Raw genomic sequence first — 24078 nt, forward strand, 5'->3', positions numbered from 1 at the left:
AAAGATTTGTCTTTATGTCAGAACCACTAAACTGAGCTGATGGCACATCAGATTTGTTACATAACAAATCAAACACAAAAACCAACACATCGCATTTGTGTTTTGTCTTACAGGGGGCAACAGAGGTAAAAGTCCATGAGGACATGAAAATGGAGAGCATGAAGATTTACGTATGCCAGTACCCTGATGCAGCTGGCACCGTTATTGAGGGAGTCCCAGTCCTGACTGACCTCGACAATCTGCCCAGAGCATGCTGCCTACTCTTGGGAATGACGTATGCACTGAACCTTCAATACCCTCCGAAACTCAGCGGAACCTTTGAGTTATTCCAAAGACTTTTGATGGGACTTGATGTGATGCGCCCAAAGCTATCCTCCGAGTACATGAGCCTGAAAAGCAAAATTCTATCCTGGACTGTTGAGCTGAATTGTCAGCACAGTCAACTTAAGCCGTTTCATGTTTCTGCAGTAAAAGTTTAATGGCTTTTATTGATTCGTTTAAATGTTTCTCATTCAAGAGAATTCAGAAAAAAAAATATTGGGTTTTAAAAGAGGGTGGTTCATAGGAAATTGTTGCGTTTGTTAAATGTTAAAATTTCACTCCTCCAGTACCCTCCAACGGCACTTTTAGATGATACTCCTACATTAGCACTCTCACACACATGCACCATCACTCACACACATGCACGATCACTCACACACATGCACCATCACTCACACACATGCACCATCACTCACACACATGCACGTATTCTGGTTTAACTAACAATGTTGGCACTGGTTATGCACCGTCAATGACACATCATTTGATGCAGTGTTCACAGCTTTTCGTCATATATTTCGTCATAGATAAACTCTGTAAATCACATGTTGGCTATTTAAGCAGAAGTCGGCTGCAGGCTCTGGGAGCATGTTAAAAAGTCCTTGAAGTGAAAGCCTACAATGCATTGGAAAATAGTTGTGCCATTGTTTGTATGAGGCATGATAAATAAATGAATGAAAACGAGACCTCCTCTGTTTTATTTGTTAATATGTGTTGAAGATAACTCATTTTTTTAAGCGTGTTCATTTTAAAATAATACAAAAAATAATTGCCAAAGACTAATACAATTTAGTACGTTTCAAATCATTTTTTTAGGTTATCTATTAAATGCTACTCATCTTTATTAAGTCCAATGTAACTTAATTTCTTGCCTCTTTTTACATTGAGAAAAACTAATTTCTTATCTGATTTTTGTAGAATTGACTTAATATTGTTACATGACGTGAAGTGAATAATATTAGGTTGTACTTTAAAAAAAAACAGTAAGTTCATAAATCAACAGAAAATTGATTGTAAAATGTTGCATCAATTTTTTTGAAGTTGAGTCAAAGTAGCAGTTTTTACAGTGTATGAAAGGTGCTAAATAAATAAATAAATATCGTGATCCTTACTGTTGCCGTTTATGTTTGTTTGTTTGTTGTTGTTGTTTTCCTTGGCAGGGATGTTTCATGTTATCTTTTAGGACGTTGCAGTACAGATAAAGATGCATTTTTTTCTTTTCTTTTTCTATAACCTTGAAGTTTGCTAAAAATCACTCTAAATGTTATCTTCCTGACACTCCTCTAAAATGGGCCCTAAGAATGATGGCCTTGGTAACTTGCACTGACTGACCTTGGGACACAACAGATAACACTGAGATCAACAGCTTTAAGACAGAAACAAGTCCAAGGTGGGACTTCACTCACTGCAGTATCCAAGAGAACTATTTTACAGAGATTTGGGCTGCAAAATTGCAGTAACATATGCATTCAATTGCTGAACATAAATAGAGAAAAACAATTCAAATCAGTAATTGCAGAAATAGACACAGTAAAAGCTGTTAAACAAGAAGCTGGCTAGGTTTCTTGGTGGTAAGTTTTCCCTGAATTCACAACTGGATTTGTTATGTAATGGCATCGCATTTTGTTTTGCTGATTGGCTGAAGTAGCTTGTCTATCAAGACAAGAACCCTCCTATTGTGGTTTTGGACAGGAGGACATCCAGACATAGCAGCAGTTCAACTTTATAGCCACAGATACTCTGACCAGGTTACTTAAGTCCAGCCTTGACTATATCCCAGGTTAGACTTTTAAAATGGCCGTTCTCCTGCGGCCCGCTGGAGGTAAATGTGTCTGTAGTCATGATGTTTTCTTTCAACATGGATCAGGCTCTCTGGTGATATGTCCTCTACTGATCGCCAAGACCTGGTCTTTATTTTCTACCCAGTAATCACCTCCCACTGGTGTCATTACAGGAGGCAGCAGAGAAACTATACCTTGCTATTATCTCTATCTATCCACCCACGCCTCTCTCTCGCTCTCTCCAACTGATCGGCTTGTCTGTCTACCTGTCTGTCTCTCAGAATCAGTGCACTGTACTGCGCCACTGCACCCTCATTCCCTTTATCTATCCTCACATTATTTACCCTGAGTTGGCATCTGACCACCTTCTGCCGTCCATCATTTCCATTCATCCTTCCCCATCCCACCAGAGTCTCATCTGTGCCCCCGAAACTGCTGACAGGCTTTTGGAATAGCTTTTTTGTTTAAAAAAAAAATCCCACTACCCAGCCAGTTGCTGACTAAAAGGACAGAAATCCCCAGCTTTAAGTTTGATGACATACTTTGATAACAGCGCTGGCACAGAGGCAGCAGTTCACTTCACGACACGAGTAGAGGGATTCTGGGTAGTCTAAGGGTTGGGGAAGATTGTTTATCCATCAAGCAAAAGGTGTCTCTCCACCGAGGAGATGCACTGAAGATTTCCCTCGGCCATCCCAGCTATGTAAACTTGTTTGGATGACATTATTGACAGGCTTTTTTCAAAGTGCAGCTACACAAACCTCTCTGATAACAGAATCAAGTTCATGTCCGCACAACACAGAAACGGGATATCAGTCGGTCGAGTGCCATAGAGCGTGTTGAGGGAAAGCAAGCAGACTGATGAAACACAGTCTCCTCTGTGTCAAAGTAAAAGATTTGTCTCCCCTAACTGTATACATTCTGCATGGGACAAATGCACCCATTTCCAATTTAGCTTGGGAAATGCCGTATATTTCCCTGATGTTCCTGACAGCCTGACAGGTCCAAGGTGGCCCTGCCTCTTGTGCATTGACAGCTGAGATAGGGTCCAGCCCGGCAACCCTAAGTGAGGTCATTGGTTCACGAATGAATGGATGGATGGACTATGACCGGATCAGAGATGGGTTTGAAAAACAAAGCATCATAGCTTCGTTGCCATGACAATGATTTAAAAAAAGGGGGGGGGGGGAGCATCTCCTGTTACCCAGCCTGGTTTTGTTGAATTTTCACAAGTTGGCACACTACTCACATCTTTTGTTGCAAACTATGGGATTATAACATTGGTCTCGTGCCACCCTCCTAACCCCTCTGACCCACCCAAATTGTTGGTGTAAATAGTCACAAATGTATTTATATGCGGATATAAAACTGGGACTGATTCAATGCTCCATTTAGTACATCAGTAGATCTCAATATGACACATGCACTTCATTTTTGCATCAACAAACTGCCCCCTTGTGACTTTGTCATGCTGTCTTTCCTCGTGCATCACTCTGTTCCACCTGCAACTGTTCCCGAACCCAAACAAACTTTACCATTTCTACTGTACATTTCCTAAAAAAATTGACAGAAAGAAGATTTGACAAGGGCTGAATTATTAAGTGATTTTGAATTGAAACTGCGATTTGAGACAATTCTCTAAATTGACCGTAGGCATGGCTATGAGTATGGTGTGAATGGTTGTCTGTCTATATGGGTTGGCCCTGCGATGGACTGGCAAGTCATGCAGCAGTGTAACGCGCCTGGGATAGGCTCCACCCCCCCCCCTCCCCCCCCACGACCCTTAACAGGATAAGCAGAAGAAAATGGATGGATGGATGTATACCCAAGAGTCTTGCTGTGAGGCGGCAGTGCTAACCACTGCACCACCCTACCGCTGACTCTTGGATATGAATTGTATAAAAAAAACATGAACAGAAAGTCAACTTAATCAATCAACTGCACTGCACAGCCATATTTTTAAATTGTTTAAAAGTGGCAACTGTGCAACTCCAAGCACAGACTATGTTTAAAATGTTCATCTGCAATTTAACATGAGGTTAGCGTACACACTGCGACGCGCTTTTTCAGGTTGGATGACGAGTTTTTGAAGGCTGTGATATAATTTGTTTGCGGAAAGCACAACATTTGAAGTGAATCAGATCTGTTTTGGTGTCAACAATCTCAAACAAGGGCTTGGTATAAGGCCATGAGTGCTCAGGGGGAGTGGAGTTTCCTCCTCCATTTCTTCATCCATTTTCCTCCACATGCATCCACACCGCCAATGTTCAGTTTGGCATGATGTAGTACAGGTATGGCAATAAGACCTAAGACAAAGCACATGCAAATCAGCAGAAAGTTTATTTTCTCAGAATTTTGCACTTCTTTTGCGCTAATGTCAGCTAACCTCAGCGCAAAAGTAGCAGTTCGCTGCAATAGAAATGTAGTGGAGTAAAAGGTACATTTGGCCTTGAAATGTAATGGAGTGAAAGTAAAAGAATCCCCCAAAAATAATACTCAAGGAAAGTACAGATACTCAAAAACTGTACTGAAGTACAGTACTCAAGTAAATTTACTTAATTACTGTCCACCACTGTAACAAGTGAACTGTCAGAAAGTCAAGTGAAAGTAATGTTGGTGATATGGATGCTCCAGCCCAGGCTGGCAACAGAAAACGACGTCTGTTTCTGGATTGTTTGCTTCTATTAGACCACGTTTAAGAGCTGATGAAGGCCATGATGTACTACATTACTAAAGTCATGGTATCAGGGATGAGGCTTCAGTGCTTTGGCCACAAGCTGCAGCTTGTGATTGGTAAGTGTAGCCCTGCCCCTCCATCGCTGTCATTACAGTTTCAGTCTGAAAAATGCAACGCTAAAAGCCTACAGTTATAATACCTGCAGCATCGAGTATTAAATACGGAATCTGACTATGCAGAGGAAGATGCTGATGCTATCATCCAACCACAAGACTCCTCATATGAAACAGAGGGTCAAGTCACCCAGGTGACAACCGTTTTAAAATTCGATCGTTTACTGAACTTTGTGAACACCCAGATGAGGTTCCTCATCAACACCGCTGTGCTTGTACCTTCTCTGTCTTTCATGTCCCTTAATTCTCATAAACTAAAAGTATAACTATGCTATGATTCTTTCTAATTCATATATTGCTGTAATGTTTTCTCGTTTGTATTGATTCTGTCGTTTGAACGATTCGCGCTGTTGTGTTGCCTCATATGGTATCACTGACAGTCAGACGCATCGTATCGGTGGATCTCGATCTAGATGTGTATTGGTGGGTGAGATAAAGACCTTTTCTCGCCCTCTAAATGTCTGACACACGATATCTGTTAAAGTGACAATAAAATATACAACAGATATTATCATTTAAACATTAATACAAGGCACGGCAGCTTGCTTGCATTTATCCACCTGTTACGTTCCACTATAGTAGGAGTAGACTATTGTGTTTTGTGTGCTTCTTTTGCCTGTTTCTCCCTCCCTCTGTCACCCTCTGCAGGTCATCTGTTGGTCATCCCAACCATCTCCTAATCACCTCAACTGCTGCTGATCAGAGCTGCTGATTGTTGCCTCCTCCCTTGGCTCCATTCGTCAGCTGCTGTCACCTGGTTCCACCTCCACCTATCATGTTTCCCTGCTGCCCTATAAAGGATCTGTGTTGAGCATTCTTCTGGCTCTCTCTGCCACACCAGCCAGCAGTCTGTTGTATGTCTCAGTCTCATAAACCTTAAAAGTTCACACCCCTACTTTGTTTTAGGCCCTGTCTTGGGGACAGGTAAGATCGGGGCCCCTTTACATAGTTAGCTTGTCTGTGCCGCCCCCCCCCCCCCCCCCCCCCAGTTGCTTTGTTTGTTTTTTTGGCAACATCCAGGTCCCCCCTGGCAGTGGCATATTTTGGTTAACTTGTAAATATTGTAAATAATAATTGCACCTAGAAAGGAGGAAAAGTACTTGCACCTTTTGGTTTACTCTAACGCCTTGTGCCTGCCTGCAGTTCTTTTTGCATTTATGTTACTGATCTTTTTCCCCTAGGCACACTTTTCTTTTGGGTTTCGTAACACCACCTAAGTTCAATCCAAAAAGTGCAAAGACAAGTTGAAGCACTTAGAAGATGGAAGACTATTGGTTCCTGGACTGCTATTTTATTATATGTCACACAAAATGTGAAATGTCACATCCATCCCAGTTAACTGTAATGTAATTGCCTTGACAGGACATCTCTCATCATCTTTGGTTTATTCGGTTCTCTTTGTCACTGTGGGGCAGGAGAAATAGCTAAATACACGACATGAATGTATACTCATCTTGTACAATTGTCATGGCATTAGCAATAATATTTGTTTCTCTCAGGGTTTGTGTGCCATCCTGATAAATGTAAACCATTATTCATTGTCTGTTTCAGTCCACATGGGTTCTTTTCGTATGCTGTGTTCACCCACTAGCTTGTAGCTTAATTCATCCAGCATGCTCTAAAATGATGAATGAATAACATGCCGTTTCTTATCACTGTGCAGGGTTTGCTGGTTTACTTTTAGTCTCTGTCCTGATTTAAAATGTGTAGAAAATAATGTCCTTTTACATGAAAGTCTCTCAGAAAAAAAAAGTCATGCCTTTTTCAGAATTAGTGCGAATGTACTGATGAACCCAAGTTTGAATAGATTTACATAGAAGATGCCTATTTGCAATTTAGTATTTTTCATGGATGCCTGCAGATCATTTCAGTCTGAAAAGAAAAGAATGGGACCACAAATATTTCTCTAAAATGGCATGATTGTGTTTTTCTTTGAAAAGTTAAAATCACAAGAATCCGTAGCTGGGTGTCCCATAAGTATCAGAGTAGTAGATTTGAAAAGGCCTCGTGTCTAGAAGAGGTCTTCCTTCACGTCAGGATGTCTAGCCATTCACAAAGGGGTTTATGTAGCCCGATTTGGACTTCTCCTGGATCAAGTTGTCTGCCAACTGACCAAGAAATGACGCTGATGAGATGAAAAGCAGCCGGCCGGCACAGAAGCCGAATGAATCAAAATGAGGCCAGCCATTTCAGAGGTGCAGCGTCATCTTAAGCTGGAGTTGTGAGTTATATCGGACTACATCCAAGACAGAAATCAAAGATACTTACAACTTGGAATGAAGCTAAAAAAAAAAAAAGAAAAGCAAAGCAAATTCTTCACGTTGACCCCAAAATCACACACTATGTGTCCTTTGAGTCAGAGTAGTGGTTTCATTGCAGTCTAGTTAGAATGTACATGTACCCGACAGCAACCTCACAAAGTTGTTTTGCTCTGTTTTCGCCCCTTGACTCTTCCTCCTCCTCCTTTGCGGGCAACCTCCAGATAGTGTTAATTACTTCCGTGTTGCTCCAGAAAAACTGGTGGGGGAGGAATTTGCTGACACAAGCTGATATGGCTAATAGTTTGCCTGAAGCCTAAAATCCTCCCTGCGTCATTATCTCCAGTTTTCTTTCAAAAAGCCCCACTTTCAGAAGAGTAACTCTAAATTAAATATTGTTCTCAACAGAAAAGGTGAGGTGCAGTGTGTTTGTACGCGCAGGGAATTCAACGGTTGAGCGTCCAATCTGTGACATTAACTGGTTACTCTTTGACTGGAACACAAACCCGCTGCTATCTACCCATTAAAACAATTTATATGACGTCCTGACCGTAAATAGCCAACCGCATGTAATCCCTCAGAGCTGATTCAATCATTTCAGTTCATGTTGAGGGTGCAGTGATGCATCTGTGGCTACACACTGCCAAGGGTGGGATTTGCAGGAGGGATTTAAATGCAGAGGTGACAAGGCAGGAGATGAGGAACTAAAGATGATCTTTTAAAGAAATCCAACACAAATAAAACTAAACTCTGGGAAATTCAGCTCCAAATAAATATACACACACCAAAAAACACTAGGGAATGGGGGGGGGGGGCACATAAACTAAACTATCTGTCAGCAACTGTAAAAAGAAAACAGAACTGAACTATAAATTAAACTAATCACCCAAGAAATAGGTGGGAGGACACTAAGGACCAGAAACCCTGGGGTCAGGCCTGATGATGACTCGTGCAATGACAAGACACAGATGAGTGACTCGAAACAAAAAAAAAAAAAAAAAGGCTGGGAAAAGACAAAGATAGGAAATGTTAAAACAAGACACAGGCGAGAAGTGATTTCAAAATAAAACAGGAAGTGAAGGGTTTGATCTAAAACACAAGCTGCTAACATAGCGAGGAAAAAAAACAAGAAGCGACACAAATATCAAAACTACTAAAATTCCAAAACTGTAGAGCCAATAATGCAAACTAAAGACTCCCAAACTAAAAATCTGTCACAAAACAATTAATCCAGCCCAGACTGTGACATCCATCCATCGTCATCTTCCGCTTATTCCTACACATTAAGGGTCACGGGGGGGCTGGAGCCTATCCCAGCGTCAACGGGCGAGAGGCGGGGTACACCCTGGACAGGTCGCCTGTCCATCGCAGGGCCAACATAGAGAGACGAACAACCATTCACACTCACATTCATACCTACGGTCAATTTAGAGAATCCAATCAGCCTAGTACCCAATTGCATGTCTTTAGACGGTGAGAGGAAGCTGGAGTACCAGAGAGAACCCACGCAGGAACAGGGAGAACATGCAAACTCCACACAGAAAGATCCCGTGCCCGAGCCGGTACTCGAACCCGGAACCTTCTTGCTGTGAGGCCACAGTGCTAACCACTGCACCACCGTGCCACCTAGAATTCAAATGCTATAATATTTTATTTAGACTTTCATTTTGCACTTTTGCAAAAGTTTTGTGCAACCACCATAGCAACAGCAGAAACCGAGAGGTGAAAGATTCATCGTAATAACGAACAAACCAAAGATTATACACAAGAACTGGGCGAAGATTATGAAAATATAATGTACATTTCTCTCTAGAAATGTCATCAGAATGCTTTATTAAATCAAAATTATCTTGGAATAAGGCACTTTCCTCCGAAAAGTGACAGGAGCGGCCGCCATGTTTTTTGTTTTGAGAGGCCCGCATGAAAGAGTCACATGACCTACCAGCGTTCCAATACAAAAGAATAGGGGGAAAAAAACGTACCCATTACACAATTTTTAGGCCTTCATCGTAGAACTGATACGTTTTGCACTGTGGACAAACGTAGCCTTTTCACGTTTTGACATGACAGTGCACCTCCATTATTAAAAAAAAACAACTGCTGAAGTCTTTGGGGCTTCTGTTTTGGGGCATCATATTGTGTGTGTAAAGTTTGGTGTATGTAGCCCAAGTAGAAATACCAGAACCCAGATTGGATCCTCAATTCTGCTCCAAAAGGCTCTCAGAGTGCAGCAGTCACAGACCCTGATTTTGCCCAGTTTCACAAGGGGATAGTTTTTTTCTCTTTTAACCTAGGAAGTTGAAATTTTAATATGTTGTTCTGTCCTCCATAAGGATTGCATCTGTTGTAATGCAGTACACACTGTACATGCATCAGAGACATTCAGTTATTGATTGCCTGAATGATTGATTTACCCATGAAGACGAACAGCTTTGTTGGAGAAGTAAAAATACACATATCGGAATGAAAAAAAATTACATTTGAAAAGAAATTACATGACATTACCAGCACAATATATGAAGAACAGTTAGGATAAATATAACTTGCCAAATAGTTTGGATTTCTTTAATTATATCCTCGATTAACCCAGACATCAGTGTGGTTTGTTCCACTCAATACTAAATCTGTAAATATAGCGTGAAATGATGGAACTAAAAGGCCACCTCTGAGTGCATGAGTTAGCCTCTCTGACGGATGTGACGTCAGCAGACCGCGGCCATTACTTTGAATCATTGTTTATATTCTTAATGCTGATTGTTAGATCTATAATGGTTACAAATGTACTTTGTAGGTAGAATAAACATCCAGAAATTAAATGAATTTGTTGATTGTCTTATTAATCAAAAGATAAAGTATTAAAAATATTTGTTTTTTTTCCTCGGAGTGAGCGATAACTTTCGGATTTTCTCACAGAAGAACGGGGGGCCGACTTCCCCGGAAGCAGATGTTTGTAATTCCTGGGGCACTAAAATCCATTTCATATTATTTTTATTGAACAGCGAATATTATGGAAATAAAATGTATATTTCTCGCCAGAAATGTCCTTAAAATGCTTTTTTAAAATCAAACCTATCTTGAAATGACGCTCGTCCGTAATGGCGTCCTTAACAACCAACATAGCAACAGCAGAAACGTGACACTGTAACGACTCTCTTCCGAGAGGTGAAAGATTCATCGTAATAACGAACAAACCAAAGATTATACACAAGAACTGAGCGAAGATTATGAAAACAAAATGCATATTTCTCGCTACAAATGTCATCAGAATGCTTTAATAAATCAAAATTATCTTGGAATAAGGCACTTTCCTCCGAAAAATAACTGGAGCGGCCGCCATGTTTTTTGTTTTGAGAGGCCCGCATGAAAGAGTCACATGACCTACCAGCGTTCCAATAGAAAAGAATAGGGGGGAAAAAAAAACGTACACATTACACAATTTTTCGGCCTTCATCGTAGAACTGATACGTTTTGCACTGTGGACAAACGTAGCCTTTTCACGTTTTGACATGAGACTGGGTTGTTATGGAGCATGCTGGAGAAAGTTGATAACTCCTTCCAGTAGCAGTAAACAGACCACACCCCCAAGTAACTGACAGCTATGAAGTGACTGATCATGTGCCAGTAAATGATAGAACATGGTTGAGACTTAAGACCTGAGTGCAAAATTTAGTCTTTCTGACTGAACTTAAACTTAGCTTCATTTGTATATCAGGTTACAATGTAATTCATAAAATTCTTGTCATGCAGTATGGGAAGTAATAAAGATATACTGCTCTTTGAGTTATTGATTTAACAGTTAATGTTACTAAGGAAGAAGAAAGTGTGAAGGGGCGTATGCTTCAAGTGATTGATATTGTTGACATTGAAGTTAGCTGAGAGCTAAGCTGAAATCCCCTGTAGCCTCCTCATATGGGGTTGGCTGTGTCACAAAGCTCCATAAAACTCCTTTCATTATCCCAGTCTGACCCATGTGGTCTGATAACATTTGTGAAGTCAGAAGCAACTCATAGTTAAATTATAATAATATAAGATAATAATGATATTATTCATATTGAGATATCAGTCAGAATAATTGCAATTTGTGTCCCATCAGGCTCTCATTAAAATAAATCCTTTCTTCCTTTTGACAGAATCACGTGACTGTATCTGAGTCCCTCTTTCACCGATCCTAACCAGTAAAACCTTTTTCTCTGCCTCCCAACTGTTTCTGTCCTCCAAATCAAATGAAAAAACACTCAAGTTTGGAGGGCGATCAAGGTCATTGTTGCCGAGAAGAGACTGGAGAAACATTCAGTCATTGATTGAATAAAATTTACTCTCTAAATTGAATAAAGTTTCATGTGCAATTGTGATTTTCTCTTACTTTTTAAAAGAAGGATAGAAACAAAGCTCTTCATCCACACATCCATGAAAGGCGTATGTGCTCTTACCTTGGGAGAAAGTGGAGTCCACCCAGGTAACTGCTGTATTCTGGTCTATTGGCATGTCAGCCAGCATAACTGTCCTGGTTGGTGAAGTGAAATAAGGCCAGAATATTCAGGTCCTGTATGATCCCGTGGTGTTGCTGCTGACCTGTAAGATATCCTGGACGGTCACAGGACAGCTCCCCCTCTGCAGCAGTACACTTTTTTTTATTAAATGGCCACTCAGTCACCACAACTTGAGTTTTTTGGGTTTTTTTTAACTGTGCGAGCCCCTGTGGATCTGCTCAGGTTAGATAAATGGATTACATAATGAGGCCAGTAAGGAAGGGTTGTAATTATACAGGGCAGTCACATAACAGACAGTTAATTAGAAACCAAGCCAGAGGAAGTGCTTAGTCAGCCATCAGTAGTTATTAAAACTTAAAGAAGATTCTTTGAATAAATGTCAATGTTTTATTTGATACCCAAAACATGAAAATACGCATGTCAGCTCTTTTTCTGGGTCGAGAAAAAAGATAATGACTTGTCCCACCAAGGTCCCACTGAGTGTCCCACTTAAAAGTACCACTGTACAGTTGCAGGGAGATTTTTGTGGGTTAGCTCAGCAGACACAGACACAAAGCTTGGCCAGTTAGGAGTAAATCACAAAAATGTACCTGTGTTCTGCTACAATGTTATAAAAATAGCATATATAAGAGGGACTAACCTGTCTATAATTGCATCCCCTGTGGTATGAAGCAACGTTTCCTTTCTCTCCCATGTGCCAAGCATTTACAAATCTCAATAGAGCTTAAATGTTCCCAGCATTCCCAGTGAGAACTCTACTGCTTTATCCAGGGAACTATTTGAGAGGAATGATGTAGGAAGAAGGAATTTCCCATTTAGGCATAGCAAACTGACTCCCTGCTTTATGTTTTAAAGGTAGAAAAAGAGAGAAAATACTTTACCTTTCTTCTTTTGCCTGTTTGCTTAGAACAAATTGCCTGCTATTACAGAGTAAAATGTACTTTTGTATTTGAGGAATTCAAAGGGAAGAATGTGCACATTTCTCCTCACCACACACTAAAGTGCCCGAATTGCATTGTCTTCAATATTTTATTCTTTCAATATTCTGTTAATTTTCAGAGTAAACAAAAACCTTTCATAGCCTGTCAACCATTCATCCGTCACTAGTCCAGTAACCAGTCATAGCAGGGCAGAAATCCAGCTGAGAAGTCAGTGTCATCTGTGTAACAATCTATTCTTCCTATCATCCAATAGGGTCCAGCGGGCTCACAAGGTAATGTTAACTGTTTCTCTTCACTTAAAGTTGTTGCTTTGGCACTTTTTCCTCTCTCCTCTTCTTACAATCTCCTAAAAACGATTAAGTCTTCCTCTATTCTCCCAAGCTAACAAAAGCATGAAATGCCAATCAGAATCGATCTGGACTCGTCTCTCCATCATGCCAACCCAAGTTCTGTAGGTCTCTTATAAACACTTTTCTCATTTCCTGCCTTATTTGAGTCAAATACCTTTATGGTATATTGAAAAGTGCCTTTAATGTGCAAATTTTTTGAAAAAAAAATTTAAAAATCCCTGTACCCTTCACTGTTAGCGCACGTCTACGACTTGATGTATTTGTTGGTCTGATTGGCTCATATTGATTGTGACAGACAGAGCATTTACCAGTAAACCCGAGCCTCCATCTGCCCAGCCATAGGACATTTTGGCAGCCCTCTGACTTTTGAAATGCAAAAATATTGGCTGTGTTGATGTGATGAATGAATGTAAGCGAGTCATTATATAGTCTTGCTTTCTATTTTTTTATTTGCTGATTTATAAATGAAGGCTGAAAAGTGAACCTCCACAGTGCAGAAAACCTTGGCCTGAAGACATTTCACAACACTACACTACAACATTTCTGCCTGAAAATTCCAATTTTATATATATACACACACAGTACTTTTGTCAATTTTCAGTTTGTAATGGACATAATTATGCACTGAAATGTTAGTCAGAGAGAAGCCTTGATCTGAAATCTCTCAGTTAGGTTGGCTTGGGTTTTAGCAGGAAATCACTGGATTACGTTGGATGACCAAATGCCTAAATTTAGTGTTAAAAGTTCTAAAATAAACAATGGTTTATGTGCACACATTTCTGATTTGAGGCAACACAGTGTGGTGCAACACTGCACACAGCTTTCCTTCACTACCTCGCTGAAGTTATGGCTGCCTGCGCTACGAATGAACGCTAACACTGCTCGACAAAGGAGAGAACTTTTTCCTGATGCTGCTCCAAGAGACATTCATTTCTTCTTTTCATGATGTTGTTCGACAATCTTAACAATCTGAGCCTTTCAATGAGCTTGATTTGACAGTAGCCAGTTGCCCATCGGATTAAAGTAAAGTGTGTTCTGGGGCTTCAGGCTGCCCTCCTCCATAATAGAACGATTTCAAAATGGCGATTTCCATTAGTCAGACTAAAAACATTAGGACAATAGGGTCCAGATTGAAGAAACCTGGGGGATTCAATAAAGGCAAAACTCCACAGTGTTCTTTGGTGTGGATCTAAGCCTCCTTTTGTTCTTTAATAACAGCTCATAAGGCTATAAAATGTATTTTTCAAAGTGGGAAAATAACTATGTGGACAGAGATCAAATGATAACCCTCAAACAGTGCTGAACCAAAACAGCCCCGAGAGAATGCTGAATAAAAAATAATTTGATATACAAATTGGGCACTTTTTCAAACACTGAGCGACAGGGTCCAGCCTTAGACTAGATCGGCCTAATCAAATACTGTTCAATGCATGGAGCAAGGGACACCCATGAGCATGTAAGTCCACATGCTTTCATATTTTGCAACCCAGTGTTGATCTCCACACGCTGCAGGAATTCTTTCCTGATGTAAATTCTCTCTATAATCTCAAATCTAATCATTAAAAATGATGACAAGCGTGAAATTTTTCCATTTTGTGTACTGCTGAGATGCTGGTGTATGGCCTCAATGATCAAAGTAAACCCTCTATATAAAGATGGCTTTAGCAGCATGCAATTAAAAAATAAATAAACACACCAAAAAGAAACACTGCCGAGTGAAAAGAAAATCTATTTGACTTTGCTTTATGATATGTTGGAGCCACAAGACGGAGGCGAGTAAAGCTGATGCCTGGAACAAAACCCAGCTATTATATTGTTCTTCTGTGCACTGCTATAATAACAGATTTAATGCAGGTGGAAATTATGGCGATTATCTCCCCCGCTGGAGTGGGACATACGGCCGTTTTCATGTCAAAGTCATTGTTTGAGGGGGTTGACAGGAGTCACCTTGTCAGTTAAAGAAAGCTCAGTGTAGGATATCATCAACCCTACCAGGCCTCCATTCACCCCCGCCACATCACACTTTTCCTATCCGCTCTCTCTCTCTCTTCTTTTCCTTCCATAACTGATCCGTCTCTTCTTTTGTCTGTTCTGTCCCTATACTCCTGTGTAGCTACTGTGAGAAGTTGACAAGAGAGGGGCTGTGTCAGTGTCAGCAGCCAGCAAAGGCAAATTACATACTGTATATACTGTGCTGCAGGTGCACAGACGCAGGAGGGAAGGTGTGTATTATCGCCATAGAGTGACAGACAGGTTGTCCATAATTCTCTGAATGCTCTGAAGTGTTTGATGTTGGCTTTTTTTTCACGGTTTGACCTCTTTCTGCTGAAATGAGAAGTCACAGTCACTAAACTCCGAAACTGTAAATGTAGAGTCCCCAACAGAGGACGACAGAATTTGGCACGGTTGCCTCATTTCGATGCATACTTTAAGTCACCATTGACCTCATTTTAAAATCCACATCAACATCTTTTGCTAACCTTTATAAAGTGCTCTGAGTGACTCATAGTAATTTCAAAATCAAAGTTAATCTATACTTCACGAACTGCAGCCCCTTGAGAGGTTTTGAAACACAATCCTCACAGCATGGCAGATCTTGCACCCAAGGTTATCATTTGTAAGTGTTGTGTATACCGTGTATGCCATATGTGAAGAATCTGAAGATGAATATCATCATCGCACGATAATGCAAGAAATCTGAGTGTGAGTGAAGTAACTCAACAAATCCGATCCATGTACAACTTAGCCTCATTACTGCTGGTGCATCAAGGAAGTCTGGGATCTGAGATTACAGTCAGGCAACTGACAGACTGAGATGACAGTCAGAAATTAAGCACCATCTGAGTGACCGCTCGGGCTTCCCCCTATAACTTGATGGTTTGGCTCATCAGTCAGGAAATCCCCGAGTCGACTGAGATTCTTCAAGTCCAACTCAGGATTTCCGTCCTGAAAAGAAGGGGAAAAGTACTGCTTTGTTGTTGCACTCCTACTACTACTACTACTCTTTGTACACTCCCTTCCAGTAGGTGGCGGTAATACATCAATAAGCTGGTTTGCAACTCCAGCCATCAATAAGCCCAAAAAGGATGTCTGGCTAAATATTGTCTGGTTAGGATATTGTTTGACTCGTTAGAAGTGTTCAGTGTTGTGCTGCATGAAGTTGAAAAATGACAAAGGAGTAGGTTTAGGTCAGTACTGTGACATCAGTAAGAATAGTACTTGTCAGTACTGTGATCGCAAGAGGGCTTTAAACATGTGACAAAGGCAGACATCTCCTGTAAAGGTCCCTAAAGGTTTTCAGCTATTACAATATCTCCCAATATCTTTGATTATCCGATTGATGTCAAACTTGCACCAGCAATGCATGAGCATTTTCACAATTGGATGGCATCTGACTCACTGACTGACAGAATTCTGCCTGAGAACTAAGTGAGAACTCAGACTGACTAAGATTCAAGCCTGAGATTGAAGGAAGATTCCCAAGATCAAAGAAGATCAAAGTCATAACCCGGAGATCAAGATCAGAACTCTGAGATCAAATTGAGAGGTTATGATATCACACACTCAATGTCAATAAGAGCACACTCAGCTCATCCTGAAGGGCGTTTCAACCTTATTGGTGCATTGGTGCGCTGCAAAGGCAATCGTGAAGACAACCTCCAGCCTTTTGTTGAAACTACTTGGTGTCAACTCAGACTTAAGAGGACGAGAGCAAAGGATATAGATATAGAACACTTTATTGGATGTGAACAAACATGACCTTGCAGCACCAAGCTCTGCCATTCACAGGCAGCTGGCTCCACTCTTGCTCTTCCAGCTACCAGGTGCAGTCTTTCCTTGGGCGGGGCACCTATGGTCAAGTGATGAAATGTATCAAGACAGCCAACAAAAAGACAGTGGCCATCAAAATGATTAAGAATAATGGATTGTACGCTAAAATTGCCCAACGAGAGGTAAGAAGACGAACTGAGGACACGTGTCATCTTTGATTGTGTCACACTTGTGACAATACTTCGTACAGTTGTTGCAACAACTTCATGACATACTTTGTGACAAGCACAACTTCATTTGGAATCCTATTGTCATATCTTCAGATTGAGGTCTTGAAGAAAATTCAAATTCTGGACCCAGACAAAAGCAACATAGTGCAATGGTATGATCATTTCATCGACCAACAACACATCTGTCTGGAATTTGAGCATCTGGGTAAAAGTCTTCTGGACCTCATGAAGGAGAGCTTGAATGATCCTCTCCCTCTGAGGGAGATACGTCCCATCGTCCAACAGGTACCTTTTACCACGTTCCTTTCTGCACTGAATGAAAAGTCAAAAAAAAGGTCACTGAAGTAGTATTTTTGACTTTGTCTGCAACTTTAATGGCCTTTCAGATCGCCAACGCACTTGACAATCTGAAGTCTGCTGGGATTGTCCACGCAGACTTGAAGTTGGAAAACACCATGTTGGTAAATCCAAAGGAGCCTTATAGAGTCAAAGTCATTGACTTTGGCCTGGCCTTTGAGGTGTCTGCTGCCAAAGTGGGCTCAAATATTCAGAGTCTTCCATACCGGTGAGTAAGTGGAACCATATTTCATCAACGTATCTCTGTGTGGTGGAAATGCTGGTGTACTGAGAATTTTCACAGTGATGATTAACTCGTTTACACAAATCAGCGTGGGAGCTGAACTGCAGTAATATCAGAAGAACTCGCAATGATATTTAGATGAACAACAGAAATACACATCAAAATAATGGAAATTGAGTTGGTGGCAGCTGTGATTTCAATAGTTGGTGCTCTCTCAGGTCTCCAGAGATCCTCCTGGGAGCTCCATTCACCGAGGCCATCGACGTGTGGTCTCTGGGCATCACTGCTGCAGCTCTGTACCTCAATGAATATCTCTATTGCGGAAAGAATGAATATGACATGGTGAGTACCACATCAAGTCGATTCCGTTTTAAATTTAGATTAAGATTATTGTTATTGAAAAAAATGTTGTTATCCTTGTCAGGGAATCATTTACTTTTCACAAATTAGTCCCTCCCCCCTTCTTGGAGGAGAAATATTCATTTTAATGAATTAATTTCTTGCCCATCGTGACGAACTTTGTTGTATCTTCAGTTACGGTACATCACTGATACTCAAGGTCAGCTTCCAGAACACATGCTGGCCTCTGGAACAAAGACAGCACGTTTCTTCCAGAGGTTCTACCATACTTACAGCAGCTCCTGGATACTCAAGGTATTTAAACACTCCAGTAACATTTAAATCTAACCGACATCAATTTCTCTGTGCTTTGTCTTGTTTGGCTGGACTGAAGGCCAACCCTATGAGTTATGAGTAGTCAAGTTGAAGAATTTCCACTGGCTGCTGCTCTGAACAGAGATTTGTTGGTACCTGGCACCAAGTTAGTTGAAATCCAGTTAGAGGCACAGAAGCAGCAGGTCTTTATCAAATGTGAGTGTGAAAAACTGTTTGTAAAAGTTTCACGTGCAGAGTTATTTTGGTGTATACCCCCTGACATACAGTGGTGGAAAAAAGTTTTCGGACACCCTTAAAAACGTACAAATCTCAAATATTATCATGAAATATTTGTAGAAAAATCTTTTTTGTGTTTCGATAAGTGTGGCTGCATTTGGCAGACACAAACAAAAACAAATGATTTCTTAAGTTAACAAATAACAGAGAATGTGTTCAAAACTATCAACTAAAACTGAAAATAAATCAACCATCACATCATCAAATTAATATCCATTCGTCCTGCCATTAGCACGCAGAAGAGCTCTAATTCTGGCTGGCATCTTCTCCACTTGTCCCACTCTTCTTGAATTACTGCTTTTAATTCTTCTAAATTCTTTGGTTTACGCTGTGAACAGACCTTTTGACAACCCACCGCAGATTTTCAAACGGTCTGTTTCATGTCCGGTGATTGAGCTGGCCACTCTAAGACCTGGATACTGTGCTCCTGCAGCCAAGTTCTACTGGCCCTGGATGTGTGGCAAGGGGCATTGTCTTGTTGAAACGTCCAGTTTTGAACAGTGCATGTGCAGAAGGGAACATGAGGGTTTCGAGAATGGCACAGTACTGGGCAGAGTTTAATGTTCCATCACAGACAGTGAGATGACCAACACCAGCAGCACTCACGCATCCCCAATACTGCCTCCACCATGCTTGACAATAGGTACTGTACATGCCGGAGACAGTGCTTCGCCTGGACTTCTGCATACCCACACATTAGTAAGAAGAAGATAAAGCTGGAAACTGGACTCACATGACCACAGAATCTTCTTCCAATTCTGTCCAGTACTTGTGTGCTTGGGCCCAATGATGCCAAGCTAACCTCTGTCTCTCAGGGGCTTCTTGACAGCCTTGTAGGACCTTAAATCATAATCTCAGAGTCAGCCACACGCAGTGCTGGTGGAACACTGGACACAAGTTTGGTTTGACAACAGCTGCTGAAGGTCCTGTGATATCATCGGTGGTTTTCCCTGCATACGCGGATCAGGATGTGGTCATTTCTTACTGAAGAAACTCTCGGATGCCCAGGTCTTGGTTTGTCTTCCAAGCTCTTGGTTCGTCTGTATTCCTTCGGTGTATCCAACAGCTGAAGGACTGCATCTGCACTGCCTGGCTGTCTGGCGGCAGCTGTTCCCCTCCTGGCTGAGAATCTGCATCTTCAGGCATGTTTCCTAGTTTTAGCCATTTTTGTCTAAACTTTCAAATCTGTTGGCTTTATATAGACACAAAGCATGGCAACAAAATTGTGTCTTTTAATAAAAAGCACGACCTTCATCAGTGGATCACTGGTATTAAAATGATCAGTGCTCCAAATTTCTTATGTATTTTTATGGAACCAATAAGTTTGAAGTTTTTAATGTTTGGGGATTTTTTTAGTATTTTGGCTGTGACTTTACAAAAAGAAATTTCTTTTGAAGACTGAAGTGTGAGTCTCAGTGCAATATTGCACAAATGCATGGGGAGTCGGAAAACTTATTTCCACCACTGCACATGTAGGGGTATGCAGTTTGGGGATCGTGGTTACAGAAGAGCAGCAGGGAAAAGGCTGGATCTGTTTTGAGACCAGTCATTAGAAACCATAATATCTACAAACTCAGAAGAGGTGTTTTTTTTATTGTTGATATGAATAATTACAGGTTGAATGTTCCTCTTGTTTTCTCACTTGTAAATATCTGGTTCATCCGAGCATTTGTCTGGGTTTACTGTCTTGAGATGAATGCTACCAAAAGCACGGTTTCTATTCCAGTGATCTGCAGTGCAAGGTCTAAGGTACAAGAGACCAGTTCATTCATTCTTCATTATTTGGATTCAATCTGGTACAGTAGGTTTGAGAAATGAAGGGCTGTCTAACAAGGTTTCTTGTTAGTCCGTCTAAAATATCTACGAGGCTCAGTGATTAACTCTCCTAAACAGTTTCATCCGCCCTGTCAAATTTATAACTAGTTTTCAGATTTGCTGGTTAAACGTCCTGCAGAAACGTAACTGCGTACATGAAAGAGTTACAACCACAAAGAGCAGAAAACTAGCAATAAACCATCCACGCTGTACAGACACATGAGCATGAACCCCTTGTTTCTTTAGTTACCAGGACAGTTCCGAGCAGAGACCGGGACCGAGCCAAGGGAAACCAGGTCGGTCAGGCTGAGCTCCCTCGATGATCTCCTACGTGTAAGTGACCTCTATAAAAATGAATGAACATGTCATTAGTTTAAAAATCGCCATGAGATTTGTATTTATCCTAAAAGAGTGATGGTGTGTCTGATCTTGCTTGTTGATTATTCAGTTCCACAAAGTTCCTGATGATGATAAAGCTGCAGCAGCAGCTGATGTCTGCATGTTTGTGGACATGATGAAAGGATTGCTTGAGCTCGATCCTTCCAGGCGGATGACACCCCGGGAGGTGATCGAGCATCCGTTTATCAGCATGAAGCACTTGAGAAAGCTTCCCCCAAGCAGCCCCTAGTAAGTAGAAACACTAATATTTAGCACATACGCTATTGTTCTGTATATATTTCCTGAACATGCTGCCCAGGGATTGTGTGTTTATTTTTGTTTCATGTCTATACCTCAAGGATACATACATGGACAAATGAGTGCATATGAATACTCTCACTGTCTTGTATGATGTCTTGCTGACGATTATTAATTGGTTTGCATTTGCACTTAGATGTTAGGTGTAGAAGATAAAGCTCCATACAGGCCATGTAATGAACAAACCTGATCAATCTACTTTATCTGATAATTTCAACTGCATATGTTGCATTTTCACATCTGACAGATTGTTTCCTTGCTTTTCAGCGCTCAGTCCTGCTTCAGGATAATGGACATCTCTCAGAGGAGGACTGCAGAGAGCGTCTGAGAGTGTGTCCACATCCCTGCAGTAGAAGACTTCCTGGACTGCCAACCCAGTCTGTTCAGCCCCTACAACAAAATTTCAAAAGGCCAAGAAAGGACGGTTGCAAATGCTGATCGGCAAAAAGAGTTGAGAAGGGTGGTGGGGTGAGAGAGACGAGCAACCCCAGGAGGCTGTAGGGGAAGAAGACGGTGTATAAGGAGAAGAGCTCAAATGGAGCTGTTATTTTTTTAAGTAAATGCTTTACATAAAGAAAAGAAATTTTACGACACAAAAAGAAAGAATATTGTCTATCAATTGTTTCATTTAGGGTGTGTCCACTGGCTCACTTCGGCTCAGCTCGGGTGCGTTTCCACTAGCACTGGTTACCACGTCAGCGTGGGGGGACTCACTGGGCAAGAGTTCCCCTGCGTAATTTGTGTGCGACACAACAACAATGGAGGACATGGAGGCAGCGTTATGGCTGTTGCTCGGTCAGTGGTTTTTGCTTAAACTAAAAGTGAGGAAGGGCAGACAGGCAAGGCTTCAACGGATGAAACAGAACACTCAAGAATAGTAAAAAAGACCTTACCATGCCATCAACCAGTATTCCCTTGAGGCTAAGATGATACAAAGTAGACAATGTAAACGGGTAAGTTACCCAATCAGCGCCCCGCTATGTGTCTACGTCACATTTAAGTCCCTGCTCCGCTCACTTGGAACCCCAGTTGAGCAGGGACCAAAATGGTAACAGTTAGTACTGAGCTGGGGCCAGTGGAACCAGGGCCAAACCGACCCAACCCCAGCCGAAGTGAGCCAGTGGAAACGTGCCCTTTGTTCACACCAAATGCAACGTAAATTTTCGTGTTGCTTTCTTCGCGCAAATTTGATCGCTGGATCGATATGTTTAGATTCACATCATTCACACAAACTTTTTTCCCCTGCGAGGAGAATTTATCTCCACCATTTCTTTCCATCATCAACCATGGCTGACCTAACAACCGTTGCTGGCTTGTATCTGTTGTGGAAGTCCCAGATACGGCGGAAAACCAAATGCCGCCTTATCCAGATACGTGACACAATCCGGAGGCGCACACAGCTGACTGAATTTCACCGCTTTCTCCGGGAACTGCGCCTGGACAACGGCCGTTTCCAGCGGTACTTCAGGCTGATGAGGGCCAAGTTCGATGACCTGTTAGCGAGGATCGGTGCCAGGATATCACGGTCGGACACCAACCACAGCCATTCTGAACACGCCTTAACATTTCTGCATTTAAACTATCATGCTTTGGCTCTCAAAACTTCAGTTAACAGTTTGGTTATTTTTGCCAGATTTTAAAAATTGATTTGTAGGAGCAATTTCCAAGATGCACATCTTAATAACTAACTAAAGTCATAATCTGACTAGAACTGTCAGAGGTGGTTAAACCACAGCTACAATTTCGGGACTGGTCATAAATGCCTGTGCGTGAAATTTTTGTATGTGTTTTATTTTAATCATCATATTAGTATTCACAAGCTCTTTTAATGGGAAATGAGCCAGTATTTTTCCATCTCTAAAGTCCTGTTCTTGCTTATCTCAGTACAATTCACCCTGCCAACATCCCACTTGACAGGTCCACGCTGCTATCTCAAGAAAGTGCAGTGCTGGATTTAAAGTCGCTGCACCAGAGTGAAATGATAAAGAAACGGTGCTTGTGTCAATGGAATTCTCCTCAATGGGATTCTCTGTCCTCTAGGGAGTCGTGCCACATGGCAGTACATGTTTTTATGTTCTGGGTAATTATCAAAAAAATGATCTGGCCTCTAATGCCTGTGTCAAGCATTCAAAGCACTGGCTGCATCAGTACTTTATTACACGACAGGAACTACATAACCTGACTTCCTAGTCATTTCTCTAACAGACAACGTACAATTCCCTCCATGAACCAGACAGAAATGAACAGTGGCCTACCATGAAATGACATGTACCAACAAGTCCATTCCAACCTTTTACATATTCATTCCTCCTTTCCTTTGAGTCGTCACACAATTATAATAACAATATGAGCCTGCCAGTGTGGAAAAATGCACTTTTAATAGGCATAACAGTTTTTTTTGCCCGACTAATTACTATTGCTGATAACCACAACAGTTGAATAACCATTGTTGGTGTGCAAAGGCTTACTATGCATTTATATATTAATTATCAGCACTTTATTAATTGCACTTCATATCAGGTAGGCAATACTCTATACTGATTTGCAGTCATTGTATTTCTCACTTAATATTTATGTACGAGTAGGATGAATCTTTGCATTTTTGCAGTGGTCCAATGTTGCTCACTTTGAATGTGTGTTACGTCTTATAATTAGGGTTAAACCTGGGTTAAACCCAGCATCAGGGTTTCAGAATGAGTAGGTCACTCATTTTTCATCATTCATCTTGCGGGCTTTAACTGTTGTCCCGACTTAATTTACAGTCGCTGCATGTCAGCTGACACCCCTTTCCATCTTCTTTGTTATGCATTGCATTTATCATATTTCAATGCACTTCTCCTCAGCTATGTTGTTTCAGCTCTAGCTGTGCTGAATCTGTTTGCCTCCTCACAATCCAAATGTCTTTATTTTTTACACTACTGTAACTATAAAAGATTACAGAAAGCAATCCATTGGAATCGCATTAATATGATCCCATTGCATGTAATCCGTCACTCTCCAAACCTGCGTAGCGACTCTATGACAAGCAATATGAGATTATAATA

At 41.2% G+C, this 24078-nt stretch overlaps 1 protein-coding gene across 1 annotated transcript; it reads left to right on the forward strand.

Moving 5' to 3' along the window:
* The first annotated feature begins 16583 nt into the window (after window positions 1-16583).
* LOC147242309 (homeodomain-interacting protein kinase 2-like) lies at window positions 16584-21632 on the forward strand. Its single transcript, XM_086189506.1, has 8 exons — window positions 16584-16944; window positions 17086-17277; window positions 17379-17557; window positions 17791-17914; window positions 18107-18226; window positions 20585-20671; window positions 20787-20965; window positions 21302-21632. Exons 1-8 carry the CDS (start codon window positions 16747-16749, stop codon window positions 21360-21362), a joined length of 1140 nt encoding a protein of 379 aa, XP_086045632.1. The 5' UTR covers window positions 16584-16746; the 3' UTR covers window positions 21363-21632.
* The last annotated feature ends 2446 nt before the right edge of the window (window positions 21633-24078 follow it).

This window comes from Aulostomus chinensis, chromosome 20 (assembly GCF_037954235.1).
Source record: "Aulostomus chinensis isolate RoL2024-O1b breed Wild chromosome 20, RoL_Achi_v1.0, whole genome shotgun sequence".
Lineage (NCBI taxonomy): Eukaryota > Metazoa > Chordata > Actinopteri > Syngnathiformes > Aulostomidae > Aulostomus > Aulostomus chinensis.